Below are 26,681 nucleotides of genomic sequence, written 5' to 3'. Positions count from 1 at the left end.
AGGCCAAAGTCCCTCTTCACCTGGCCTGGACAAGCACTGTGGCACCTCCACTCAGGCTCTGCAAACTGCCAAATAGCCACCTGAGCCCAGCAGGTCTGCTTTCAAATGCATCAGGAAGAAAGGGAATCATTCCACAGCATGTGCTTCCTTCTGCTTAAATGAGCACACAGCAGCTTCTTTGCAGCAAAGCGCATTCCAGAGCCTTCCCACACGTGCCTCTGAGAACAAGAGGAGTCTTCCACGAGTAGTGGATCACTCTCAGACTGAGTTGTGCAGTCAAAGAAACGCTTTATTGGATCCATTCTCTAACTACAAAGATGGTGGACACAAATATCACATGACATCCTACTACGAAGCGGTGCATGCAGCTGCAGGGCCTACACACAGCGGGCAGCAGCCATGGTGGGCAGAGCAATGTGCTCCAGGCTGTAGCTGCCCCACACTCAGATATGACTTTTGGGGCTGTTTCTCTGTGAACTGGAAGAGGCAGGAAGCCTTACAGATGGACACTGGGAAGTTCCTGGCAGGACTGTGACCAGACCTCCCCCATGGTGCAATGCAGGCCTGTTCCATAAGGGGCGATGGTGGGACCTCCCCCATGGTGCAATGCAGGCCTGTTCCATAAGGGGGCGGTGGCGGGACCTCCCCCACGGTGCAATGCAGGCCTGTTCCATAAGGGGGTGATGGCGGGACCTCCCCCACGGTGCAATGCAGGCCTGTTCCATAAGGGGGCGATGGCGGGACCTCCCCCACGGTGCAATGCAGGCCTGTTCCATAAGGGGGCGATGGTTGCTAAGGCACAGGACCGCCGGGGCCCTGCTTCCACAGCAGGCTCTGGTCTGAGGCCAGGTCACTGCCAGCACCCACTAGCTGTAGGAAATGCTGCCATGAGGCCCACAGGAGCTGTCTGCAGCAACCAACCTGAAGATGGCCTGCGTGCGGCTGCTTTGAAAACGCTGCTTTTGGTGACTTTCCTTAGAAGCAGAGACTGTAAGTCTTCTGTGAAGTAACAACCCTACGGCTGACAAAGACATCACACTCCTTTCATAATGGTATCTACAGTGACTTTCCGACTTTGCCAGGCGATAACCTGCGGGCGTCCGTGTGCACCTCTGGCCGTCTAAAGTGCTCTAACTACATGAGATGAGAAAATGCCACCTGTGCAGGGTGGCAGACCCGACGGAAGGTGCTGGAAGGTGGGTCTGGACTCTCAGGTGCATTCTCCAAAATGGACACTGGTTATCGCCAACACAGAAGCCCTGCCAGCTCGCCAGCCATCCCATCTGCCACCTGCCAGGGACACACAAGCACAGGGCTGTCTGTGTACAGGCGTCAGACGCAACCTGCCTGTGGCAGACGGGCGTCGTTTTGTCCAGTATCTTCGGCTTCTTTGTGCTATGTTCAAAGCCAGACTAAAATCGAAACCCCAGCATGCTCCTACTAAAATCCTATGCGTCAGTCACAGAGCGGAGTCGCACGTCCTGAGGCAGCACGGACGGAGGACGCGGGCGTCGTGGGGGCGGGGTGTCCCACACCGCCTGGCTGGCCAGACCGCGATTTACAGGAAGGATGAAGCCTCACAGCAAGTGTTTCTGCTCCTACAAGTGCGCACGTAGCGGATCCGACGCTCAACCCCATGACGCCCGACGGGTGGTCTGCATAGATAAGGCACTTCCAGCGCTGAGATCAGGGCTGGCTTCCCGCCACCCGCAATGCTCTTGGTGGCTTTCCCCACGGGAGACGCGTGGCCCGCTGGAGAGTGCGTCTCTGAACGTGCAGCGCCAGGCTTCAGCCTGTGTCAGAAGGCAGGGGTCCGAGTGGCACCAGCCAAGCGTCCAGTCCGTCGGTGGAGAGCCTGTGTTGGAGCTGGGCTGCGGGGCGTGCTGGCCCCGAGCTCTGCCCGCTCCGGCTGCAGCCCTACGAGCGAGGCTCCGTGCCGCAGAGGTCATTGCGTATGATTTCATTTACTGCAAGACACAGAGCAGAGGAAGGTCAGGAGGAGCGCCCACAGCCAACCCGCCCGCAGGGCCAGCGGAGCCCTCTCCCCGCTGCTCATCTGCGCGGCCAGCCTGTGGCGAGGCACCTCCCTCCTGCAGGGTCTGGGGTCCCGAGGTCGTCCTGCCTGGCCTGGTGCGTGGCCCTCAGCACGGCCCTGGCCCTGGGGCCCACCTGCCTGATGCAGAGCGAGCCCCCGCCTGGGAGCCGGACACCAAGACCCCGGAGAGCCGCGGCCCAGAGCCAAGGGTTGTCTCCGACCGGCGGGCCCCGCTGGCATTCCTCCGCCCTGCGGGCTCTCCCTTCGTCTTTGTTTCCTGCAGATGGTTAAGTTAGTGTCCCCCAAAGGCCGGCCATGGTCACGAGCAGTGTGTGATTTTTGGCAGATGGACAGGAAATGAGAGAAGCTGGCAAGGCCGTGGCCGGGGGCTGCACAACATCCCTCTCCCCGCCCACCTCCCCTGCTGGCCGCGCGATCTGCCCTGAGATAGGAGACGTCCCTGGCAGGCTGTCACCACTCCCGGTGGAGCTGCGGGTGGGGAGCCTGCGCTGACGTCACGGAAAGGCCCGGGTTTCCCTTCGCCTGGCCGCAGCGCCTGCACCCAGATAAACCCCACGCTGCTCAGAGGCCCGGCCTGTCTGAGGGCCGCTTCCTGGAGCCACCAGAGGGTGTGCGTTTCATCACCTCCCTCCCCACGCCCTTCAGCTCCTGGCGCCTCAGAATAACACAGCACACAGCTGGGGCAGGAATCCTGTCATGGGAACCGGTAACAGAGGGACCTGCTGCGAAGCCTGTGCCCCACTCCTGCCAGGAGCTTGCCAGAGCCATCCCAGTCCCTGCCCCTGTGTGGAGACCCAGGAGGGTCCCTGCGTCCTGCAGGCCACGCTCGGAGAGAGCAGTGAGGGAGGCAGGCTCCTCCTGCCTGTGAGGACACGGCAGGCTGAGCGCACAGGCTGGGCACCCAGCAGCCTTCAGGGTGCGACCTGCCCCGCAGAGCACCAGGCAGCTCCTCGGCTGCTGGCACTTTCCATGACACTCGGGTGTGGGGTGCGGGGCCCCGTGGCCTGTGGGCGCTGGCAGGGGCTCCTGCAGGCAGCGCGCTGTCTCTTGGGTGCAGTGGGCCTCGTGTATGTCAGAGGCCTAAGGTTTTATTTTTGGTTGTTCTTTGCCCATCTGGCTGTGCTGGGCACTGAAACTGGCTGAGCACCGAAGCTGGGTGGGCACCAAGGCTGGGCGGGCACTGAGGCTGGGTGGGCACCGAGGCTGGGCAGGGAGGGTGCTGAGGCTGGCTGGGCACGGAGGCTGGGCAGGGAGGCTGGGCAGGGAGGCTGGGCCGGCCGCTCAGCACGCGGGGCTGCGGTGGAGAGCTTGTGCTCCTCCCCACTCGGCTGCCTTCACCTGCAGAGGCGCACGGCTGACCTGCCGACCATGGTCACATCAAGCATGTTGCCAAAGACAAGCCCCATCTCCAGAGCCTTCGGGGCATTTTCTCGGAGATGGCTGGCAACGAGGATCCCCCAGCACCACGCAAGGCGGGCCGCCAGACTGGGTGCAGGTGGGGGCTCCGGGGCTGGGACGCAGCTCTGGTGAGAAGTGGGGCACGCGTCCCACGGCCGCCTCTGTGCTGCAGCCCACTCGCCCGACTCCAGCCCCAAGGACTCCAGCCAGGGTAGAGGCAGGGCAGACACCCCGCCTGGGCTCCTAGGCCAGAGACCCTCCCAGGGACACAAGTGGGAAAGTGTCACAGCGACATGAAAGGCCGTGACAGGGGAACGAGCCACCACCAGAGGCAGAGTTCCTGGAGCTAGACCCCAGGAGGACCAGTGAGAGGTGTTCAGGTGCACAGCGCCAGGCAGTCACGCAGACTCAAGAGAAGGAAGTGGACAGCAACCTACTGAGGGCAACGGAGGGCAGGAGGAGCCGAGGACAGGAGGGAGGACAGAGGGTCCTAGAGCTGAGGAAGAGCAGAGGAGAGAGATGAAGAGGGAGGTGAGAGGAGGTGATGATGGAGAGCAGGGAGGGAGGTGAGAGGAGGTGAGAGTGGGGAGCAGGGAGGGAGGTGAGAGGAGGTGAGGGTGGGGAGCAGGGAGGGAGGTGAGAGGAGGTGAGGGTGGGGAGCAGGGAGGGAGGTGAGAGGAGGTGAGGGTGGGGAGCAGGGAGGGAGGTGAGAGGAGGTGAGGGTGGGGAGCAGGGAGGGAGGTGAGAGGAGGTGAGGGTGGGGAGCAGGGAGGGAGGTGAGAGGAGGTGAGGGTGGGGAGCAGGGAGGGAGGTGAGAGGAGGTGATGATGGAGAGCAGGGAGGGAGGTGAGAGGAGGTGAGGGTGGGGAGCAGGGAGGGAGGTGAGAGGAGGTGATGATGGAGAGCAGGGAGGGAGGTGAGAGGAGGTGATGATGGAGAGCAGGGAGGGAGGTGAGAGGAGGTGAGGGTGGGGAGCAGGGAGGGAGGTGAGAGGAGGTGATGATGGAGAGCAGGGAGGGAGGTGAGAGGAGGTGAGGGTGGGGAGCAGGGAGGGAGGTGAGAGGAGGTGAGGGTGGGGAGCAGGGAGGGAGGTGAGAGGAGGTGAGGGTGGGGAGCAGGGAGGGAGGTGAGAGGAGTGAGGGTGGGAGCAGGGAGGGAGGTGAGAGGAGGTGATGATGGAGAGCAGGGAGGGAGGTGAGAGGAGGTGAGGGTGGGGAGCAGGGAGGGAGGTGAGAGGAGGTGAGGGTGGGGAGCAGGGAGGGAGGTGAGAGGAGGTGAGGGTGGGGAGCAGGGAGGGCGGTGAGGCCACCCTGCGGGCAGGTGTGGAAGTCCTCGGCGACCGTGCAGCAGGAGGCAGTGTGAGGGCCGTGCATTGAAGGAGGGAAGGAGGGCGTGTAGGGGTCATGAAGCTCCTCGGAGGTCCTAGGGCCCTAGGACCTAGGTGGTGGCAGGTGACATGTGGCAGAGACGTGGTGGCAGGTGAGTGAGCTGAGCATCATCTTGATGTGGCAGAGGGAGCCTGGCCAGCAGCTGAGACTCTCCTGTGACGTGGGGCCCTGCAGCCCACAGGAAGTACCCTCTGCTTGGCAGGCCGAGGGGAAGAGGCCTGCGTGGGGGTGTCCCCTGCTGCCCCCTGGGCCCTGGCTGCAGAGGGAGACCCAGGAGGGCTGGGGACTCTCGGGCTTCTTCAGCCAGCGGCACCCTGGCTGGAGGCCATGGTGACCTGGTGTCACCCCTCTGCTGTCCAGTGGGCTCCCCCAAAAGTGGCGGCAGGTGCCACTCTCCCCAGCAGACCCGGCAGATGTCCTAGGCATGTACCAGGGACATCCATGGGCTGCCCAGCTCCCCAAGGGACGGACGGTGGGCGGCTGGCAGGGCCCTTGTGCTGCTCCGGAGCAGTGGGGTGCCTCTGCCGTGGCTGGAGAGGGAGTCAGGCAACGGCGCTGCAGCCCGTGGCTCCAGCGGGCCCAGGACCCCGCCCGCCCCCTGCGCCCCTCTCTCCATGAGGTCACGGTTTCGACCTGGGGCCCACGCTGCCCTGGGCTTTTGCCGGCCCCTGGGCAGGCCGCCCCCGGGTTCCCACCATGCTCGCTCCCCACTGATAATTTCCACCCTCTTATTCAGTGTTTCCACCCACGAAGGCTTCTCTTCATGGAGGTGTTTTGAACTGCAGGTGACATGTGACCCTGACGACCCGCCTGGAAGAGGAAGTGTGCTGGCCCGCTCAGACGCTCTCACAGGATGTGGCCAGCTGTTAGACACAGTGCAGGCAGCAAGAGGGTTTTCCCCAAACTCAGCTCTCCTCTAAAACGCTCCCCAGGTGGAAAGTGCTGCTTTCCCAACATGTGCATGCCCGTCAATCCCTGTCACAGCCAGGACTGCACAGGCCATGTGTCCCGTCCCCTGCACAGGCCCGCTGCCCCTCAGCACAGCCTGGGCAGGGGTGGGAGGCCAGTGCTGCTCAGAGCCGCCCACGGTGCTCCCGGGGCCTGCGGCACTTGTGGGTCTGCTGGCCTGCGGGGACCCCAGGCATCCATGCCTGTGTGGGCCAGTGGAGGTGAAGCGTGCTCCCGAGTGAGATGCCCTTCCCTCCAGTGCCCTCCAGGACGGCCGAGTGCCCCGGCCCCAGTGCCTCCCGGCCGTGGCTTGGTCTTACAGTACCAGTGGGCTCAATCCCCACTGCAGAGCAGAGCAGAGAACAGAAAAGAGCAGAGCAGAGCAGAGAACAGAAAAGAGAAGAGCAGAGCAGAGAATAGAAAAGAGCAGAGCAGAGCAGAGAACAGAAAAGAGCAGAGAAGAGCAGAGCAGAGAATAGAAAAGAGCAGAGCAGAGAATAGAAAAGAGCAGAGCAGAGCAGAGAACAGAAAAGAGAAGAGCAGAGCAGAGAACAGAAAAGAGCAGAGCAGAGCAGAGAACAGAAAAGAGCAGAGCAGAGCAGAGCAGAGAATAGAAAAGAGAAGAGCAGAGCAAAGCAGAGAACAGAAAAGAGAAGAGCAGAGCAGAGAACAGAAAAGAGCAGAGCAGAGCAGAGAACAGAAAAGAGCAGAGCAGAGCAGAGCAGAGAACAGAAAAGAGCAGAGCAGAGCAGAGCAGAGAATAGAAAAGAGCAGAGCAGAGCAGAGAACAGAAAAGAGCAGAGCAGAGCAGAGAATAGAAAAGAGAAGAGCAGAGAACAGAAAAGAGAAGAGCAGAGCAGAGAACAGAAAAGAGCAGAGCAGAGCAGAGCAGAGAACAGAAAAGAGCAGAGCAGAGCAGAGCAGAGAACAGAAAAGAGCAGAGCAGAGAACAGAAAAGAGCAGAGCAGAGCAGAGCAGAGAACAGAAAAGAGCAGAGCAGAGCAGAGCAGAGAATAGAAAAGAGAAGAGCAGAGCAAAGCAGAGAACAGAAAAGAGAAGAGCAGAGCAGAGAACAGAAAAGAGCAGAGCAGAGCAGAGAACAGAAAAGAGCAGAGCAGAGCAGAGCAGAGAACAGAAAAGAGCAGAGCAGAGCAGAGCAGAGAATAGAAAAGAGCAGAGCAGAGCAGAGAACAGAAAAGAGCAGAGCAGAGCAGAGCAGAGAATAGAAAAGAGAAGAGCAGAGAACAGAAAAGAGAAGAGCAGAGCAGAGAACAGAAAAGAGCAGAGCAGAGCAGAGCAGAGAACAGAAAAGAGCAGAGCAGAGCAGAGCAGAGAACAGAAAAGAGCAGAGCAGAGAACAGAAAAGAGCAGAGCAGAGCAGAGCAGAGAACAGAAAAGAGCAGAGCAGAGCAGAGCAGAGAATAGAAAAGAGCAGAGCAGAGCAGAGAACAGAAAAGAGCAGAGCAGAGCAGAGCAGAGAACAGAAAAGAGCAGAGCAGAGCAGAGCAGAGAACAGAAAAGAGCAGAGCAGAGCAGAGCAGAGAACAGAAAAGAGCAGAGCAGAGCAGAGCAGAGAACAGAAAAGAGCAGAGCAGAGCAGAGCAGAGAACAGAAAAGAGCAGAGCAGAGCAGAGAACAGAAAAGAGCAGAGCAGAGAACAGAAAGAGCAGAGCAGAGCAGAGCAGAGAACAGAAAAGAGCAGAGCAGAGCAGAGCAGAGTCCAGTGCACTCGAGGCAGTTCTGGCATTTGGACGCAGTAGGTGCTCCAGGCCTGAAGGCCCAGGGACCTTTCCTGCTGACGCCCACTCCACCAGCTCCGAAGTGCTCCCCCCTTGTTGTGGTCCCTCCTCCTGTCCTCCCTGGGTGGCCTGCTTCTTGCTGCTCAGCAACAGCAGGCTGGTCCACCTGGCCAGCTGTGGGTCTGGAGAAGGGATGTGCTCTGCTGGCTCTGCACACAGGGCTGCCAGCCAGGGTACTGGACGGCAGGCCCAGGGCCCTGTGGGCAGGTGGACACGGCCACTCCTGCAGGCGGCAGAGGCGACAGGTTCTCGGAGTCCAGCTGTCCCCTCTGTGGCATCAGTGCAGGCACTGCTCAGAGGCCGCAGCAGGTCCCTGGCCGGGAGGCCCTGAAACTTTGCCTGAAGTCCTACTGGCCCTTACCTCCACGTGGGCCCGTCCCCAGGCAGCCCCCTCTGCTGCACGAGCCAGGGCCTCCTCAGTCACCCTCTCCTGGACAGGAGCTGCAGGTCAGGGGCAGGAGCAGCCCACCCTGGTATGCTGGCAGTGGCCAAAGCCTCACCACCTGTTGGCTACTACGAGTCTTGTTTGAAGACAGGGCCAGAGCAGTCAGACCGGCCAGTGGGTGGGAAGGCACAGGCCGCAGGAACCCTGGTGTGGCCTGTCATGGGCGATGTCACGGTCAGGGGGGCCTGGCTGCGGGCCAAGCTGGGACGTCGTCTCCCTTGGGAGATCTGAGGCCTTTCCAGGTCTCTGTGTGGCAGCGCCCTGGGCCCAGGGTCCGTCATCTGCCTCAGGCGCTCGACCACCTGCTGTGCAGAGAGGAAGACGTGCGGCACCACCGCTTTCTGGTGAGCTTCCAGTTCACTGGCTGCTGGACAGAGAGCCCAGGCGCGGGGAAGCCACAGGGTCTGAAGCACAGCCAGGCCAAGCCCAGAGCAGCCGTGCTCAGGCTGCAGCCTGCGGGTCTCCCAGGGGGCCCGGGCGTGCCCCCTGCCCAGCCAGGATCTGCAGAGGGTGATTTAGGGCCTTGCCCCTCATTGGGGTAGCCCTGGCGTCCACCGGCAGAGCAGTGGAGAATGCTGGTTTGACACAGCAGAGCCGCCTCTGCCTGACCACCCACACGCCTGTGGGGTTCACTTGGCCCCGTTCCTTAGCAGGACCTCTGAGGCGAGGCGGTGCCCTGCGAGGTCAGAGGCCAGCTGAGCAACACCCTGCAGGGCAGGGGCCGGCCTCAGGCATGGGGAGCGGCCGTCAGGAGAGACAGCTGGAATCTTCCTTATGACTTTTCAGAGACCACCTTGGTCCCCGCTTCTTAGAAACTGGATTTGGGCCTAAGAATAAGAAAGCTGGTTCAGCAATGCCACCCGGACCCCTTGCTCAAGCCCACATTTAAAAAGTGTAATTAACATGGATAAGGACCATTTTTGCGCAAAAACAACAACAACAAAAAATACAGCTGTGTTAGTTTTCAAAATAAAAGTACTTGATACAGTGAAGTTCCCCTCCCTCAGTGACACGGGCTCCGACTTGGAGAGCACTTGTGCACGAAGCTCGGACAACAGGACATGTCCCTGCTCTGGGCAGGTGTGCCTGGCAGACACAGCCATGCCTCGGCTCTGGCCAGAGCATCCTCCTCCCCACGTCCTTGTCCCCCACGAAGCTGACTTCAGTGGTTGGGACTATGTGGTGTAACCTTCCAACAGCCACACCCCGGGCTCTGCCCACTCTGCCTGGCAGACAGCTGCCGCTCTTCACCAGGGACAGGAAGATGCCCATCCTCACAGACCTCAAGTTGTCAAGGACAGTTTTATTTTTAAGAGAAACCAAAATAGCTTTTTGGAGAGCAAAACAAAACAGGAAGGACATTCTTTTCCATTACTCTAACTAAAATATAATTATGAAAACTAAAACTACCTGCTCACCTTCCCAGAAAGTACACCTCCAGCTCAAGTTAGAACCGTACCCTGAGCGGCCGCCCTCGGGGCACAGCAGACCAGACCAGTGCAGGCCGACTCCGTTATCGGGTCCAGCACCCAGGCCTGCCTCCTGAGCTGACCTGCAGGGTGTCTGGCAACGCCTGGCACAGGGCCTGTGGTAGGTCTGGCTGGGCCGGGATGCCACAGCAGGGTGGCAGACGGGGCCTCTGCCCTCTCGGGCCTCGGGCTCACACAGGCCTCTCAGTTCCCATCGCTCTGCACTTGGACGGGTTCACTCTTATTCAAGGTCCAATCGTTGATTTGAGATGAGGATAGAAGTATCATGATCAAAGCCACAGATTAGAGATCAGAAAACAGGAAGTGGAGGAGAAGCTTCTGTCCACCATGTGCCTGTTGGGCCTGATGCAAGGGCAACTGGGTGTGCAGCCCAGTAGTGGGCCTCTCCTGTTTCTGGGGAAGAGGACACTCTGCTGCTGCGGGCTGCCTGGTCGCGCATCCACGCGCACACCTGAGAGCTGCCCCGCTCCGAGGGTGCACACTGCCCCCAAGCAGGCCAGGGCATGGGCGTTCACGAGGGCCCACTGCCTCTGGGAACTGAACGTGCAGACCTGCGGGTCCTGGGAGCCTTTTCAGAAGCTGGGGAGGCCTCAGAAACAGCAAAGCCCCTTGGCTTCCACTAAACAGCCACCCTCATCTGGGCTGGGTCCCTGCCTGTCCAGCCTTCGCCTATTCTTACCCTTCAATCATCACCGGCCAGCGCCACGGGGCCTGCTATATTTAGAAGGTGAGAATGGGACAGCAGGGACTGAGTGACAGCAAATCGCAGCTTTAATAAAACGTGACCCTCCTCCAGGTTTCCTGGCACTGATGAGCGAGAAGGCAGAGTTTTCCTACCTTGAGAGCCGCTTCCCTATTTAGCCTGAAACTCGAGGGTGTGCAAACCCCGAGTGGAAACCTGAGCCAGGCAGGGGTGCGGTGGCCACGTGGCTGGTCCTTCAGCCCTGCCGCTGACTCAGGCTGTGCTCCTGTGGTGCCTGGGACACTGACTCATCCTCAAGGTGCCCTTGAGCAGGTGCTGGCCGGTCACCAGCCTCACTAGCACGGCTCCAGGGTTCTCTCCCACATTATGAAACTAACAGAATTTTAAAAAGTAAAACATAAAGAATTAAAAGCCCCTTTTGACTACAGTAAGCTCCACTGGCCTGGAGAAGAGGGAGGGAGGAGGGGTTCAGGTTTGGCTTCCTCCTGCTGCCCAGCTAAGCGCATGCCAAGCCCCCCACGCCTGCTCAGCAGGGGGACGGGCACTCGCTGCCAAAGGCACCAACAAAGCCAGGTGCAGTGCCATGCCTGTCGCGAGGCTGAGGCCGAGGATGGCAAGTTCTAAGGCAGCCTCAGCAACTTAGCAAGACCCTGTCTCAAAATAAAAGACTAGGGATGTGACTCAGTGGTGGAGCACCTGCAGGCAAGTCCTGGGGAGAGGGGAGCACCTGCAGGCAAGTCCTGGGGGAGAGGGGAGCACCGTGGGCAGGTCCTGGGGGAGAGGGGAGCACCGTGGGCAGGTCCTGGGGGAGAGGGGAGCACCTGCAGGCAAGTCCTGGGGGAGAGGGGAGCACCGTGGGCAGGTCCTGGGGGAGAGGGGAAGCCCGTGGGCAGGGTCCTGGGGGGAAGGGGCTGCCCTCAGGGAGGAGTGAGCTGTGACCTGCATGCCTGAACCCATCGTGGGACCTGGGAACCAGCCTCCTGCCGTGGCTTCACCTGGGGCCACAGTGTCACCTTCCTCGCCTGTGGGCAAAGCCAGCCCAGAGAGCACCAGTCACTCTCGCTGCTTGACCAGTGGGTGCTGAGGGGGCTGCAAGGCCCGTTTAGAGACCCAGCACGTGGACGCCTGTGGCCAGCCCTTCTGCACCTTGGTGTTGGGCGGTGATGCAGTGTTGGCCGCGCCCTCAGCTCCACGCCTCTTAGGCTGAACTCCTGAGGGCCATGCACAGAGAGGGGCATGGAAGGGCAGGCAGTGCGGCCACAGGATCAGGGTGCTGCCTGCACTGGGAGCCACCCCGGCCACCCCGGGGAGCAGACCCTCGACAGGCCGGGGACTCTTCTGCCCTCTCAGGGCCGGCAGCTCTGCACACATGGCAGGTTTGGTCCTGAGTGGGAAGCAGAGGCCAACTCCTCCACACTACAGGCCAGGGTTAGCAGGGACACGGAAGCGCAGCTGAGGGACTCTGAGGTCCAGCACTCAGCCAGAGGCAGCATGGCCAGTCATGCCGGAGACGACAGAGTCCTTTCCTGCTCAGTAAGGGCCTGCCTTGCCCGGGCAGCCCCAGCTGCATGTCCCCTCCACCCTGGTGCACTTGAGGGCGAGGATAGTGCGGGCACCTCCGTGGTCCCTTGGTCCTCACTGCTGGCCGCAGCTCGCACTCTGCCGCTTCCCCCAGCCCCGCTGGCTCACTACAGGCTCCAGGGTCTCCATGCTCGGCCAGAACACCTGCACTTCCCAGCTGACTCCCTGCCGCTCAGACTCCCCACCCTGCAGCAGAGCAGGACCCAGCACAGGGCTCCCCTGCCCTCCCGGGGCCCCGCCCATCTCTGCAGGGTGCCCTTCACCCTGGGGTGCACGGGTGGTCCCAGGAGCCTCCCAAGGTGGTCCTCTGCCTGGGAGGGAGGCCCATGCCACCCTGCCTGCCAGGCCATGTGAAAGGTCACCTCCCTATCCCTGTGCTGCTGGGTTCCACTGGACCTGTGCTCCTCCCCCCGCCCAAGGCCCCAGTGGGGCACGCCAGGCGCTGACAGCGCTGGCCTGCAGACCCTGCTCCCGCATCCCAGAGAGGTCAGTACAGGGCAGCACCAAGGGCACGGGGCGTGCAGTAGTGACCCCGTGGGGAGCTGCCAGGCGAAGGACAGGAGAGAGGAAGAGGAAGGCGGGTGAGAGGAGGATGTGCAGGCAGCCCAGAGCCACCATCTCCTGCACACACCCACCTGAGCGGAAAAACCCCAAGAATGGACTTTCATATTGATTAGCCAATTATTAATCTTCATGGAGGCTATTCCAACACCACACATAATGAGTAATTCATCAAAGCATATTAGGTGCATGGAAGTCGCATTCAGGGTAAAGGGCCATTAAGTTCCCTGTAATTGCATATTACTGGAGCTTTCCTTGGTCCTAAATCAAATCAACGGCACCGGCACACAGGCACGCTAATCGACTTTGTGTGGCAAGCAAGCCCTTGGTGCGTGTGGACGCCAGGCCTCGCTGAGGCCCCAGCTCCCAGGACCCCCTCCTGACGGCTCTGAGCTCACGGGCCCACGTCCCGCTCAGGCCACCTCCCTGACGCGCGGGGCTGTGAGTCCAGATCAGGAGATGGCCTCCGGCACGCTCAGAATGGGCTGGAGTTCTGTGGCCCCACTGCACAGCAGCCCCCAGTCTCCTGCACAGCCCATGTTGCCTGGTAGGCAGCTGGACATGCCTGTGGTCAGGGCTACCTTTGGATGCCCTGAAGGCCCCAAGAGCATCCAGTCCTGTGGACAGGAGGCCACGCAGTGGCAGAGTCGAGGGTTCAGGCATGCAGGACAAGAACACAGTGACCACGCAGACCGTAGGGAGCAAGGGCAGGTCCAAGAGGAGTCTCTGCCGACCAGTGGGAGGACTTCTGCAGAAGCGGCCCCAGGGCGGCCTCTCCACAGGACTCCCTCGGCCCCTGGTGAGCAGGAAGGCCTGGCGCCGCCCAGCGGCCACCCCCCAGCCAACAGCTTGCACAAAGGCTGTGGCCCACGCCCGTTTCTGACTGCCCCATGTGCTCAGGCCAGGAAAGCACAAGGCTAGCCTTGGGCACCTGCGCCTAGCGAGGCGGAGAGCCAGTCCACTAGGGTGCCCGGTGACATCAGCATAGTGTGACCAGAGGCCACGAGACCCACGGCCTGCAGCCTTGACAGCAGAGAAACAGGAAGTAGGAGGGATAGGAAGTGTCCTGGCCAGGAAGGGTCCACACGGTCTCACAGGGAGGCCATGGCTGTGGCCTGGAGCCCAGGTTGATCCCACCATAGCTCCCGAGAGAGGCTCCTTAAACGAACAGATCGCCTGATTCCACCCGCACGCTGCTGTGCTGGCTTGGTTCTGCATGGCCATGGCAGCAAGCTGCACAGAGGGAGGACACTGGCATCTGGTCCAGTGGAAACCACCTTCTGTGCTGGCCAGAGGAAAAGGGTCGTAAAGAACTCAGCGCTGCAGTGACGTGGGCTGCAATACAGGTGGAAGTGAGGGGAGGGGGAGGGGAGGGAGAGACAGAGACAGTCAGGGAGGGGAGACAGAGAGAGCCAGAGGCAGAGAGACTGAGAGACTGGGAGAGAAAGAGTGAGAGACAGGGAGGCAGAGATAGAGACAGGAGGTTCACAAGGTCCTCTGCCAGCTTTGGACGCCATCTCGGACAGGAGAGTGGGTTCATCCTCCTTCCATCCAGCATGAACACCCCATGGGCAGACGGGGTCTGACCACTGCTTTGAGCTGCCCAGGGCCCACCCCTCCCAATGCAGCTGCAGACACGCAGGGCCCAGCAGCACTCCAGGTGTGGCTTCCTCCCGGCCAGGTCTGCCCCCACGCCTGCCCTCCCTCCGGGCCTCTCCAGTCAGCCACCAAGAGGAAGCGGCTCCTGCAGGGGAGTCTGGGAAGCCAGAAGCACTCCGAAATCAGAGGCACCCGCGTTCACTTTCACGGGCGTTCAGTCCTGGTTTTATTACAACGTCAACAAGAGTTCAATTTGTTTCAAAGCGTAGGTTCCCAGCGCCCGGCGACAGGTGCGCACACAGCCGCCCAGCCCCCCAGCAGAAGCTGGGCCGCCGGGGCACAGGCAGCCAGCCCGGGGTGCAAGTGGGGCCCGCCCCAGCCCAGCTCACCTGGGGACTGGCCCAGGGTCCCCACCCGTGATCCCCAGAGCTGACCTGCTGCCGTGCCAACGAGATGGCTCATCCCTGGGGATGAGGGGAAAGGCCAGGTCAGGCCCTGGCCAGGGCTCCTGGCCTTGGCTGCTTGTGTGCAGGCCCTGCTCCTGAGCCTCTGCCTCGGACCTCCAGAAGGCCTGCTGAGGTAGGCTCCCCAGCCCTGCTGGAGTCATCTGCAGAGACGCAGGATCAACTGCAGACCCTACTGCTTCACAGGCAGAAACGAGGGTGGGGAGGCTGGGATCCCAGGAGGCTGGGCAGGTCCTTTTGGAAGGCAGATCCTCCAGCCCTGTGCCTGGGGAGGCCAAGCAGCTTGCTGGGCCCAGCCCGACCCACTCCGCCTGGTGAGACGGCCTCAACTGCACCCTCCCCTGTCCCGCAGCGACCTGCCCTGAGGGGCCAGAGCCAACAGAGCCTAGCTCCCAGGCTCCAGGAGCCCAAGTGCCGGCCTTTCCAGGCCCACTTCCTGCCATATCTGAGGGAGCGGCAGCTGGGAGGCCTGATAGGCTGCGCCTGGGCAGACCTCAGCAGGGTGGGACGCGAGGGGCTGATAACTCCCCTCCTCAGGGGCGGCTCCAGGAGTGATGGTCAGGAGGGGCTCACCGCCCTGGGGACAGGCCTGGCCGCGAAACGGCTGTGGCTCTCCAGGCCCTCGCTGGATGCATGAGCTCACACGCCCTGCTTCAGAAGTGCGACTGAGAAGGCGAAGGGGAGCCTCAGCACCGCGGCCGGCCACAGCCAGCCGAGGACCGACGCGCAGACCTCCCGGCTCAGGCTGCTGCAGGCGGCAGGCGAGGCGACCGGCAGCGGGTGCCCGGAGGCCTAGGCTGAGAGCCACCCCCGCGAAAGGCCCCAGAGGGTCTTCCTTCAGCCAGAAGTGCAGGAGGCTGAGCCTCACCCCTGTGCGCGTGCCCCGTGAAGGCCGCTGGGCTTCCACCTCCCTGAAGGAGGCTGCACAGGGACGGAGGAGCCGCGACCCCTCAGCCCTGAGCACCTGACCTCAGGGCCAACTAGCAGGGCGGGTGCTGGCCAGGGAAACCCCTCCAGCGGCCTGAGGCCGGGAGAGGCGCCCTCCGGCAGGCCATCCCTCGGGAGTCGGCCAGGCAGAAGCCAGACACAGCAGCATGCTGGATGGGGGGCCACACCCCCAGGGAGAGCAGCTGCGGGGAGGCCTCATCACCAGGGCCCCAGAAGAAGGCCTGGGTGCCGAGCAGGCAACTGGCTCCACATGGAGCCCAAGGAGCCTCTGTTCCCGCGGCTGCAAGCGTGGCTATCCCTGGACACTGTCCCAAATGCTGCAGGTCCCTTACACCAGGACTTCACGCACAGCGGCGGGGCAGGGTGGGCTCGCCCGGCCACACCTGCACACCCACAGCAGCCTCCTGGACAAGAGTGCCCAAAGCTGGTTTTTAGACAGGTAAAGGGAACAGGTGCCGCAAGCCCCTCCCCACACCCGAGCACTGGGCCCTGCAGGACATGGCTTCATGCTGAGGCTGCACGGTGGGTCCGAGTCAGGCCCAGTGTGTTCAGTAAGTCTACCCAACTGTTGCAAAGTCCACTTTGGGGCATTTGTGTGGCACCAGAGGTGACTCACCCCAGGGTGGTTCACTTGAACCCACCGTGGCGTATACAGTCCCCCGCTACAGGTCCACTGGTGCCCAGCACCACTCAGCACCGGTTCCTGCCGTGGCAGCTCCGGCTCCAGTGTGGTGTGTCTGCCACCTTCCATCTGCTCACCAGGGGCTGGCGTTTGGAATGCAAGACTCTCACACAGAGCCCTGCTGGTCAGGGTGGACTGATGGCTGGCAACCTGACAGGTCTCGGAGTGGAGGCCATTCGCCCTCCGGAGAAATCATTTAACTCTTAAGGAACTGCCAGGTGGCCAGACCACCTTGCACCTGCAGTGCTGCATCAGGATCTGGATTCCTCCTGAATGCCCAGCCCAGTCGCCCTGGTGGACGGAAACCACCCCTCACCATGGCTTCTAATCCGCACTCACACACCACTGGACGCCGTGGGGTACCTTCTAGATACGTGGCCTCACAGGCTTCAAGGGGTGAAACATCCCGTCGTCACAGTGAGAGTCTCAAGGAACCCGTCACCTGCGGCCTGCGTGGACCACCATGCCAGGTCCTCCTGGCTGAGCCCACCGGCCAGGCGTGGGTGGAGCAGCAGTGGGCTCCACCGTACCCGGGGCCTGGCTGGCTTCCTGCCCGGGTTACTGGTGCAAGTGGCCCGGCTGGTCCTGGATGCAGGCCTCACAGACACCCTGCAGAGTCCTCCTCTTCATCCCGTCTGGACTGTCCCCATGGGCTCGTTGGATCTCCGTGAGGTTCACTTTACCATGTTTCATTTCACAGTCTGTGTTTTGGTGATGTGTTTAAGGAATCTTTGCCTGATCCAAGGTCTCGCACGTTTCCACACGTTACCCCTACGAAATCCTATTTCAGCTCTTACAGCTCAGTCCTCATCGATGTTGAGTTGGGTGTGTGTATGCAGTTTTCATAGCATTGTCCAGCTGTCCCACCGCCACTTGTTAAAAATGCTACCCTGAGTTTAGCTTTTGTGAATTGAGCTGCCATAAACACTGATGTGGCTGTGTCACTGTAGTATGCTGATTTTAAGTCCTTTGGGTATAAACCAAGGAGTGGGATAACTGGGTTAAGTGGTGGGTCCATCCAAGTTTTCTGAGGAATCTCCATACTACTTTCCGAAGTGGTTGCACCAATTTGCACTCCCACCAGCCATGTATGAGTGTGCCTTTTTTCCCCACATCTTCACCAACATTTATTGTTGCTTGTTTATAGCAGCTCAACGCACCATGGCTAAACTATGGAACCAAACTAGATACCCTTCAACAGACGAATGGATAAAGAAAATATGCTATGTATACAAAATGCAGTATTGCTCAGCCTTAAATAAGAATGAAATTATGTCATTTGCAGGTAAATGGATGAAACTGGAGAATATCATGCTATGAAATAAGCCAAACCCAAAAAACCAAAGGCCAAATGTTTTCTCTGATAAGTGGATGCCAATCCATAAGGGGGGGTGGGAAGGAACTTTGGATTGTGCAGAGGGGAGGAGAGGGTTGTGGGGCTAGGAAGGACAGTGGAGATGAGGTGGACATTATACCCTATATACCTGCATGATTTCACTACTGATGTGTCTGCACCATGTTCAGCCAGAAGGAGGAGAAGTTGGGCTCCAATTGTGTACGATGTGTCAAAATGCATTCCACTGTGTGTGTAACTAATTAGAACAAATTTTAAAAAATGCTACCTGACCCCAGCTAAGTGACCTGGCCCCTTTGTTGAAACTCAGTTTACCGTCGGCATGAGGGTCTACTTTGGACTCGGTTCAGCTTTATTGGTCAACATGGGGCCAGGGCATGCTCTCTTGCCAAGTTTTGAAGTCAGGAGTGAGTCCTTCAACTGACTTCCTTGATTTCAAAATCATTTCGGATATTCAGGGTCATTGAAAGTTTGCTGGGGGCTTCCCCGACAAACGGGCATTGGATATGGTCAGTGCTTCCTGTCTTGTGTCTACTGAGGTGACTGTCACTTTGCCCTTTGTGCTACTAACACGGCACATCGGAGTGCTTGACGTTCAGGTGCTAACCCACCCCACACCACCCATGTCTCCCTCTGGTGATGTGGTATGTCCTATTTTTATGTTATTAGACTCAACTTGCCACTGTTTGTTGTGGATTATGGCTTCTGTATTCCTAAGTGGTTAAGTGTCTACAGGTTCTTTCTGTGACATCTTGGTCTGACTTTGCTTTAACGGTTAGTTAATTGAAAAGTGCTTCTTTGTCCCCTGTTTTCTGGAAGAGTTTACTGAGTATTGGAATTGCTTTTCTCCTGGTAATGCTTGATACAATTACCAGAGAAGCTCTCTGGGCCTGGGATTTTCTTTGTGGGAAGATTTTAAATCATTGGTTAATTTTCTTTGCTTGGAGAGACCCACGCAGATTTCTCCATTTCCTCTTGAGTCAGTTCTGTTTCCTCTATGCTGTCACATATGCTGTAGCTCTTTGATACGTGAGGACTCAGTGGCAATTTCCCTCTTTCATTCTAACTTTTCTTGCTCAAACCAAATAAAGATTTGTCAATTTTTTTTCTTTCAAAGACTAAACTTTTGATTTCATTGGTTTTCTCTTGCTCTTCCATTTCATTGCTTTCTGCTGTTATCTTTATGATTTCTTTCCCTCTGCTTGCTTTGGGTTCAGTGTTCAACATTTTTAGGGAAAAAAGCTTCGATTGCGGATTTGAAATCTTTCTTATTTCTAATACAACATTCAAAGCTAAAAACTCCCCTCCAGGTACTGCTTTATTGCATCCCGTTCATCTTGATGTGTTTGTTTCATTTTCATTCAATTCAAAGTGTTTTCCAATTCCTTCAAGCTTTCTTATTTAATCCACAGTTAATGGAAAAAGCACTAATTACTAGGCTACATCACTAGGTACAGTTCCCTGGTTTCTGTTGTGGGTTCCCTATTTTAATTTCATTATGCTCAGAATTAATATTAAATTTATTAAGGCTTGTCTCATGGCCCAGTGGGATGTCTACACTGGAGGAAGTTCCATAATGCCACCCTGTAGGGTGTTTTGTAGACATCTCTTGGGTCAAGCTGACTGTAGTCTTGTTCAAGTGTTTTATGTCCTTGTAGATTTTTCTGTCTAGTTGTCCTACCATTAGTAAGAGTGAACGTTGAAGCCGCTAGCTGCTATTTTTAATTGTCTATTTCTCTCCTCACTTATGTCAGCTTTTTTTTGTGTGTCATGGAACTCGGTTGTCTGTGCCCATGGTTATAACATTACAGCTGCCTCTTCAGTTGTGGAAGGATGAAGGGACACCACCACTGATCTTTGTTCAGTGACACTTTTTGTCTTAGAGTTTGTTTTGTCTGACCTTAGTTGCTATAGTTTGGATATGGTTTAATAGTGTCCCCAAAGGGTCCACTGTGGTTAAAGGATTAGTCCCCAGGGTGGTATCATTGGAAAGGGGAGCCATTAAGAGGGAGCCCCAAGTGGGAGGTCCTTGCTGTTGTTGGGGATGTGCCTCAGAAGGGACTGTGGGACCCAGTCTCCCCCTGACTTCCTGTTCGGCAAAGTGAGTTCTTGCACACACACTCGCCTCTGCTGTGGTGTGATGCCACCAAGAGAGGCCCTCTTCAGAAGCGGCAGTGCCAGTGCCGTGCCCTGCATCTGCAGGACTGTGAGCTAACTGAAGCTCTTCTTCTTTAAGAGTAGCATGTACCAGGTATTTTGTTACAGCAACGAAAGCTGACTAAGCCTCAGGGCAGCTCTGCTGGTTGCTTTGCCTGAGAAAACCCCATTTCCATTAATTTGTGTCAAGACAAATTGTGTCTTCAAATCTAAAGCATGTCGTTGACAGACAACATACAGGTGGATCCCATTTTGTGTTGTTTTTTAAATCTAGTCTGACCACCTGTATCTTTTTATTGGAGGGTTCAGTCCCTTTACCTTTAGTGTGATTATTGATAGGTAGGATTTATGCTCGCCATTTTGCTATTTTTCCACATCTTGTGGGATTTGGGGTGCAGGTGTTCCCATGTGCCTTCATTACTGCCTTCCTTCATGTTACATACATCCTTTCCAGGGTACCGTGCGTTTTTCTCAGAACAGTCCATTTCATATTAATAGAACTTAGTTCTAGTTATACGCAACAATCTGCTCTGATGCAGTGCCCTGCCCGTCCACCTCTCTGCTGTCCCTGTCCTACAGCGACACCTCTACAGAGCGTACGTCGTCAGCACACTCTAAGACCACCGCCTTGCACTGCCATCTTTAAGCCAGGCAGGAGAGGCTGTTGGCCTACGTCGACGCTGGTGCTTTATCTGCCCGTGTGATTACGTGTGCCAGTGTTTTTATGTCTGTGGGCCTGAGTTACCTGCAACCTGAGGACGGCCTTAGTGTTTCTTGTGCATCAGGATTACTAGAAACAAACTCTGTGCATCTTTGTCTGTCTGGAAATACCTTTATTTTGCCTTTGATTTTGAGGCTAGTTTTGCCACGTAGAATTTCTGGACAACGATCTTCTTTCAGCATTTTTGAGACGCCCTGCCCGTCTTCGGGCCTCCGCAATCCTGACGAGAGGGCATGTGTAAATCTGTCCCAGGAGGCCGTGCTCCTGAGGAGCTTGGGTGTGAATCTTCATCCATCCCACTTGGGGTTTGTTGACCTTGTTCCGTGGGCAGAGTAACGTCTTCGTCGAATCTGTGGCGTGCTGGCCATTATCTCTTAGAATGTTTCCACGCCTCTCCTCTCCTGCTCTGGGCTCTCGCTGTGTGTGCTCTGTGGGCAGCAGAGGCAGCAGAGGCGAGGAGCTGGGCTCTGCTTGCACATATGCCGTGCTCAGAATCACACCGGCCTTCCCAGCTCTTGCTCCCCTCACTGAGAGCCCTGCCTGGGTCACCGCCCACCCTCATGACTGTCCTGCAGCTGACCCTGCCAGGTGCGGGATGGACTTCTGCAGGAGCTTTGGGACCAGTCGAGCACCAACTGCACTTTGGGGGTGGGCTTTCAGCAGCCTGGTTTCCTTCAGCAGGAGCCACTGGCTGTGCTCAGCTGTACCCCGCGGGCTGGGGTGGGATGTGCTCTTCCCACCAAGGTCCAGTACTTCCTGAATGATTCTGTTCACTTTGTTCTGTCCCTTTGTTAATTTCCAGATTTCAAAGTGGCCGATTTGGTTGTTTTGCGGGTATTACTGCTGCTTTTGGGGAACAGCTAACTGACCAAGATCCTCTGCGCCTCTTCCTAACTATCAGAGAGCCCCTCCTGTTGATGAGCAGGTTTTCCTTGGTGAGGAGAAAACATCGCCACGCTCCTCTGTGGCTCCCAAGGCCCAGGCACCCTGGAAAGCTGGGGGAGCAGGAGCCTTAGGTCCCGCAGAGGGGCATCCACGAGGCCACCATCAGAGCAGGGGTCAGCAGGAGCCTTAGGTCCTGCAGAGGGGCATCCACGAGGCCACCATCAGAGCAGGGGTCAGCAGGAGCCTTAGGTCCTGCAGAGGGGCATCCACGAGGCCACCATCAGAGCAGGGGTCAGCAGGAGCCTTAGGTCCTGCAGAGGGGCATCCACGAGGCCACCATCAGAGCAGGGGTCGAGGTGCTGCTCCCAGTGATGCTCGTGACTGCAGTTCCAAGCTCAGCAGGTAACGTCCCACCTAAGCTGGGTTTCCTGGCAGTTCTGTCCCTCAGGGCTGTGGAAGGGGGACATGGAGCCATGAGAACAGGAGTCCCCAGCATGGCACCCGATGTACCGCGTGTTCTGCGGCATTGGCCAGGCGCCTTCAGCTGCTGGGAAGACCACCACCTCCTTTCCGGTGACCATGTCCTTCCACACCAGCGGCCATCTGGGAGTCAGTGATCCTGGCTCCCCCGGAAACCGGGGGCAGAAGCACCTGTGTATCGGGGGGAGCACATACCGGCAGGGAGGAGCCTCAGGGCCGGCTGCTCTGCAGAACCGCGGGCGGCCCTCCCCGCCTGGCCTGCTTTCAGGAGTGCCACCCCCGGGTGCACCGCCGACAGCGGGCTCTGGATGTGGCCTCCGTGTCCTTCAGCTGCGCGCCCTGGCAGCAGCACAGTGACGTCCACAGAGTGCCCTGAAACGGGACGCTCCGCACGGGCGCCTCAGGGAGGGAGCCCAGAGCGAACACCGCAGCTGGCTGGCGGGAGCACAGATGCCACGCAAAGCGCTTCAGCAGAGGTCGGCGCGTCTGCAGAAGGAGGACAGCGGGTCCCTGGGACGGGACTCGCATGGCCCCGAGCTGCCCAGGGGAGCACCCCACCGGGCACGGCCTGCCCGGACCTCCTCTGGACTCAGCGCTACCTCAGGGCCCGGGAGCTTCCCCGCTCGGCCTTTATCTTTTCTAACCCTATTTCCTTCCCTCAAATTCACAGTGTCGGTCGACTCCTCTAAGGAAGGAGACAAGCTCAGCGCCGCTTTCGAGGAGTAGCAGGCAGGTGGTTGGTGACGGCCGGAAGCGATGCTTCAAGATCTCCCTTCCAAGCCTGCAGAAGACGAGGGGACTGCGGCTCTTCAGTCCGTGCAGTGGGTCAGAGCGCCGTGGTGGCAGAGCCTCCGCTCCAGCAGGCACCGTAAAGAGTGAGGAGGGACTCGCGTCACAGCTCGCAGTTGCAGGGCAGAGTCTGCTGCAGACGTCCCCCGTCCACAGGGGCCACACAGTCTGTTTACAGAGGGTCTTGCTCAGCGGGCAGCTGAGTCGCCCCCTGCCCACATCTGCTTTCCCTGAAGGGGCAGGGTTCTGCCTGCAGCTGCCCTGGATCCCAGCAGCAGCTGTCAACATGGAAACCTGACCAAGTTCTGGGCAGTCAGTAGGACACACAGCATTTGCCTCCTCAGAAGCAGCCCCTCAGCAGGCTGCTGGTGGACATGCAGGTCAGCTCTACAGGTGGCAAATGCCCAGACCAAACCTCAGACATCTGCACTAACATCTGCATATCTGTCCCATGCACTGTGGCTCACAAGCACAGGTTAAGACTGCCCTTCCTGGCCCTCCTCGCCCAGCGGGGAGCAGTGGACGCCTCTCACCAGGAGGCAGCCGCTTCAGGCCTGGACCTGATGGATGGCCTCACTCACGTCAGGAGACCCCCATGCAGCCTGCTGGTCTACCTGCCCACAGCAGCCTCCCCAGGGAGGTGTGTGGTGTGATTTTTATGCCTGTGACCCCACGCAGACTTCCCAGAACCAAGGACTGAGCCTCAGGAACGATTTGCACGGCTGAGTTCATTCTCCTGTCCACCACGCAGTAGCTGTGTCCATGGTATTTATGGCCCGGCATGTTCGATCACTGCTGCACAGACTCTCGCCATCATTGTTCGCTTGGGGAAGGCTCAGACCTGGGCACCCTGCCAGGTTAGTAAAACTTTCCATGAGGAAAGTTTTTTGTTCTCTTCCAGAGCAGCTTAAGCGCCGGGAAGAAGGGGAGGGTGGGGAGAGAAGCCACCTAGACGCGGACACACTCAAGCCGCCTGGTCTACCTGCCTGTTGTGACATCTAGGTCCTGGGCACCCAGGAGCCTGCCGAGAGGCTGAAAGGCCGGATTGTAGTGGAGGCCGCGAGGCAGTTGCATGACAAGGGAATCAGCAGAGAGGCAAGAGCCTCGGGAGCCCTGGCTCCAGGCCACAGTGAGGGAGGGAGCTCCACGGGCCTCCCTAGAGCTGACCTTCCAGTGAGGAGGGGCTGGTGTGAGGGAGCCACCCAGGCTCAGCCCCTGGAGAGGCCCAGCCTCCAGAACAGGAGCAAGGCCACGCCCACCTCTCCGGCAGGAGCAGCTCAGGGAACCGTCCCAGGAAAGAGCTCCCAAGGAGCTCCACCCGATTTCAGGAACCCAACCTAAAATTACATTTAAATCATGTGAGGTCCATGATGCCAACATTTTAAAATGGTGATTCTACCCTGCTTGAGAATCTAAATTGACAGCTCGTATCTTATGCAGACTGTTGGAACAAAGAAGGAATCATCGCTGAAATGTATTTTTGGGTTAAGTATTTTGCAAAAAATCCTGAGCCCAGAGACAACTGAAAGCCTAAGATTCCCAAAATAAAATAAAATAAAATAAAAATAAATAGAAATTGGGACTCATTCTTTATCCTGAGGCTTCAGTGATCCCTGGGGCTAACAGGTGTTTGGAAAGCAGGCCCCGCACAGTGTGCTGCAAGTCTCAGGGCATGTGTGCTGGATGTGGACTGCCCTCCTGGAGCCAGCCAAGCAGACCCGAGGCTCTCTGGACCTGGACATAGCATCTGATTACTGCCTTTCATGCCACACTCTTGAGAAGCAAACCCTGAGACCAGCTCACTCAGGAACACTCCTCCCCACTCCTCCCAGCCTGGTGGCTCCAGTGTCACCAAAGGAGAGGAGCTGGTGGCCCTGCTGGCCTGCATGCTGAGCAGGATGGCGGACATGGCCACGTGGAGGTGAAGTGCTGAGGACCTTCGCCCCACCTGAGGGGAGGCCCTCAGCCCCAGCCCGGCCCCCCACCGGAGGCTCCTGTTGCTGGTTCTCCCTGTGTCCCTCCCCCAGGCAACTCTGCAGTTGCAGACGAGGTCTGCACTCTGGCCAGGGCTGCACACAGAGGAAATCTCCAGAAGGGAGCTGCTCAGCGTCCCAGAGCCCTGCCCTGCCTGCCAGCCCTGGCAATGCCCAGCACAGGCCATGGGACCCAGGCCCTATGGTCGGAATGCCTATTTACTGACACAGCATGTCTGTCCCCGCAACTTCTGACCTCTCCCCATTGTGTAAATTGACAATGTCACTTTGCTTTTTACTCTCTGAAGTCACTTGAAATTAACGGAGTTTGATTTTTTGACTTCGGTTTTGTGTTGTTTCCATCTCCATCTATGCTCCGTCCCTCCCTTTGGTTGTGAATTCAAATGGAAAAGATGCCAGGTCCAGGACGGGCCCTGTGCCTGGAAGTCCCCTTCTCCCCCATCAGAGAGCTCAGGGCATCTGCACTGGCAACGCTGCGCCTCAGGACAGCTGTCAGGAACACCTCTGGTCCACTTGGGAGTGAGGGTGAGCCCCACAGGACGGGTGTGGGGAGATGGCCCCTCCCGGGCACGGTGTCCAGTGTGCACAGCCTGGTACTGCATCCTGACGCCGCACCCGCTCCTGCCCGCAGTCACCTGCCACATCTCACTCACAACAGCTGCCTCTGACGTGGGCAGCGGGAAATGTGGCCGAGACCTGCTTCCTGTCTCTGGGCCAAAGGGCACTGCCCAGATGTGGAGCTCGGGGCTGGCCAGCTGCACTGCCCTGTAAGGCTGTCCTGCAGGCAGCAATGCTCAGCAGACCACACCAGCACTTCCTGGCAGTGTGTGGTGAAGGGACGGAGGCAGAAGCACACCGGGCCAGACCACCCACCTGGGCAGATGGGCAAAGGTAAAGGAGGTGGAGCGATGCCCACACCAATGGAAACCTCCCCGGCTCCAGCTGTCACCCCTCCAGAGTCACGGCCTCAACACGGAAGCAAAGGGGAGCAGAGGCCAGGGAGGTGGTGCCTCTGAACCAGCCGCCACAGACAGAGGAGGTGGACAGAGAGGGCCTGCTGCACAGACGCGACTGACAGGCACACCACAGGCCAGGGCACTGGGATCCAGGGCTAAGCCCTCCTGATCCTGGGTTCTGCATGCACTGCCCGCAGGCCAGGGCTCTGGGTTCCAGGGCTAGGACCTCCTGAGACTAGCTTCTGCATGCACTGCCCACAGGTCAGGGCTCTGGTTCCAGGGTCAAGCCCTCCTGAGACTGGCTTCTGCATGCACTGCCCACAGGCCAGGGCTCTGGTTCCAGGGTCAAGCCCTCCTGAGACTGGCTTCTGCATGCACTGCCCACAGGTCAGGGCTCTGGTTCCAGGGTCAAGCCCTCCTGAGACTGGCTTCTGCATGCACTGCCCACAGGTCAGGGCACTGGGTTCCAGGGCCAAGCCCTCCTGAGACTGGTTTCTGCATGCACTGCCCACAGGTCAGGGCACTGGGTTCCAGGGCCAAGCCCTCCTGAGCCTGGCTTCTGCATGCACTGCCCACAGGCCAGGGCTCTGGGTTCCAGGGCCAAGCCCTCCTGAGACTGGCTTCTGCATGCACTGCCCACAGGCCAGGGCTCTGGTTCCAGGGCCAAGCCCTCCTGACCCTGGTTTCTGCATGCACTGCCCACAGGTCAGGGCACTGGGTTCCAGGGCCAAGCCCTCCTGAGACTGGCTTCTGCATGCACTGCCCACAGGCCAGGGCTCTGGTTCCAGGGCCAAGCCCTCCTGACCCTGGTTTCTGCATGCACTGCCCACAGGTCAGGGCACTGGGTTCCAGGGCCAAGCCCTCCTGAGACTGGCTTCTGCATGCACTGCCCACAGGCCAGGGCACTGGGTTCCAGGGCCAAGCCCTCCTGAGACTGGCTTCTGCATGCACTGCCCACAGGCCAGGGCTCTGGGTTCCAGGGCCAAGCCCTCCTGAGCCTGGCTTCTGCATGCACTGCCCACAGGCCAGGGCTCTGGGTTCCAGGGCTAGGACCTCCTGAGACTGGCTTCTGCATGCACTGCCCACAGGCCAGGGCTCTGGTTCCAGGGCCAAGCCCTCCTGAGCCTGGGTTCTGCATGCACTGTCCTCAGTTCACAGCCTTGAGTTAGGAGTTTGCAGGAGAGTGTTCAGCACTGAACTTTGAAACCCTGGCACCACCAGGTGAGCCTTGCCCACCAGGTCACTGAGGCCCGCCACAGACCCTTTCCACAAATCTCAGGAGG

The 26,681-nt window shown here is 58.8% G+C and overlaps 1 protein-coding gene across 1 annotated transcript in view; it reads right to left on the bottom strand.

Moving 5' to 3' along the window:
* Positions 1 to 256: 256 nt before the first annotated feature.
* Nfatc1 (nuclear factor of activated T cells 1) overlaps positions 257 to 26,681 on the bottom strand; it is a 109,050-nt gene continuing 82,625 nt past the window's right edge. The window contains 1 exon segment of the mRNA XM_047526258.1: positions 257 to 1,967. Within this exon segment, the coding sequence (XP_047382214.1) occupies positions 1,918 to 1,967 (50 nt within the window). The 3' untranslated portion in view covers positions 257 to 1,917.

Source organism: Sciurus carolinensis, chromosome 15 (assembly GCF_902686445.1).
Source record: "Sciurus carolinensis chromosome 15, mSciCar1.2, whole genome shotgun sequence".
In the NCBI taxonomy this organism is placed as follows: Eukaryota; Metazoa; Chordata; class Mammalia; order Rodentia; family Sciuridae; genus Sciurus; species Sciurus carolinensis.
Note: the sequence above shows the minus strand (reverse complement) of the source record. Positions and strands in the feature narration are given on the sequence as shown.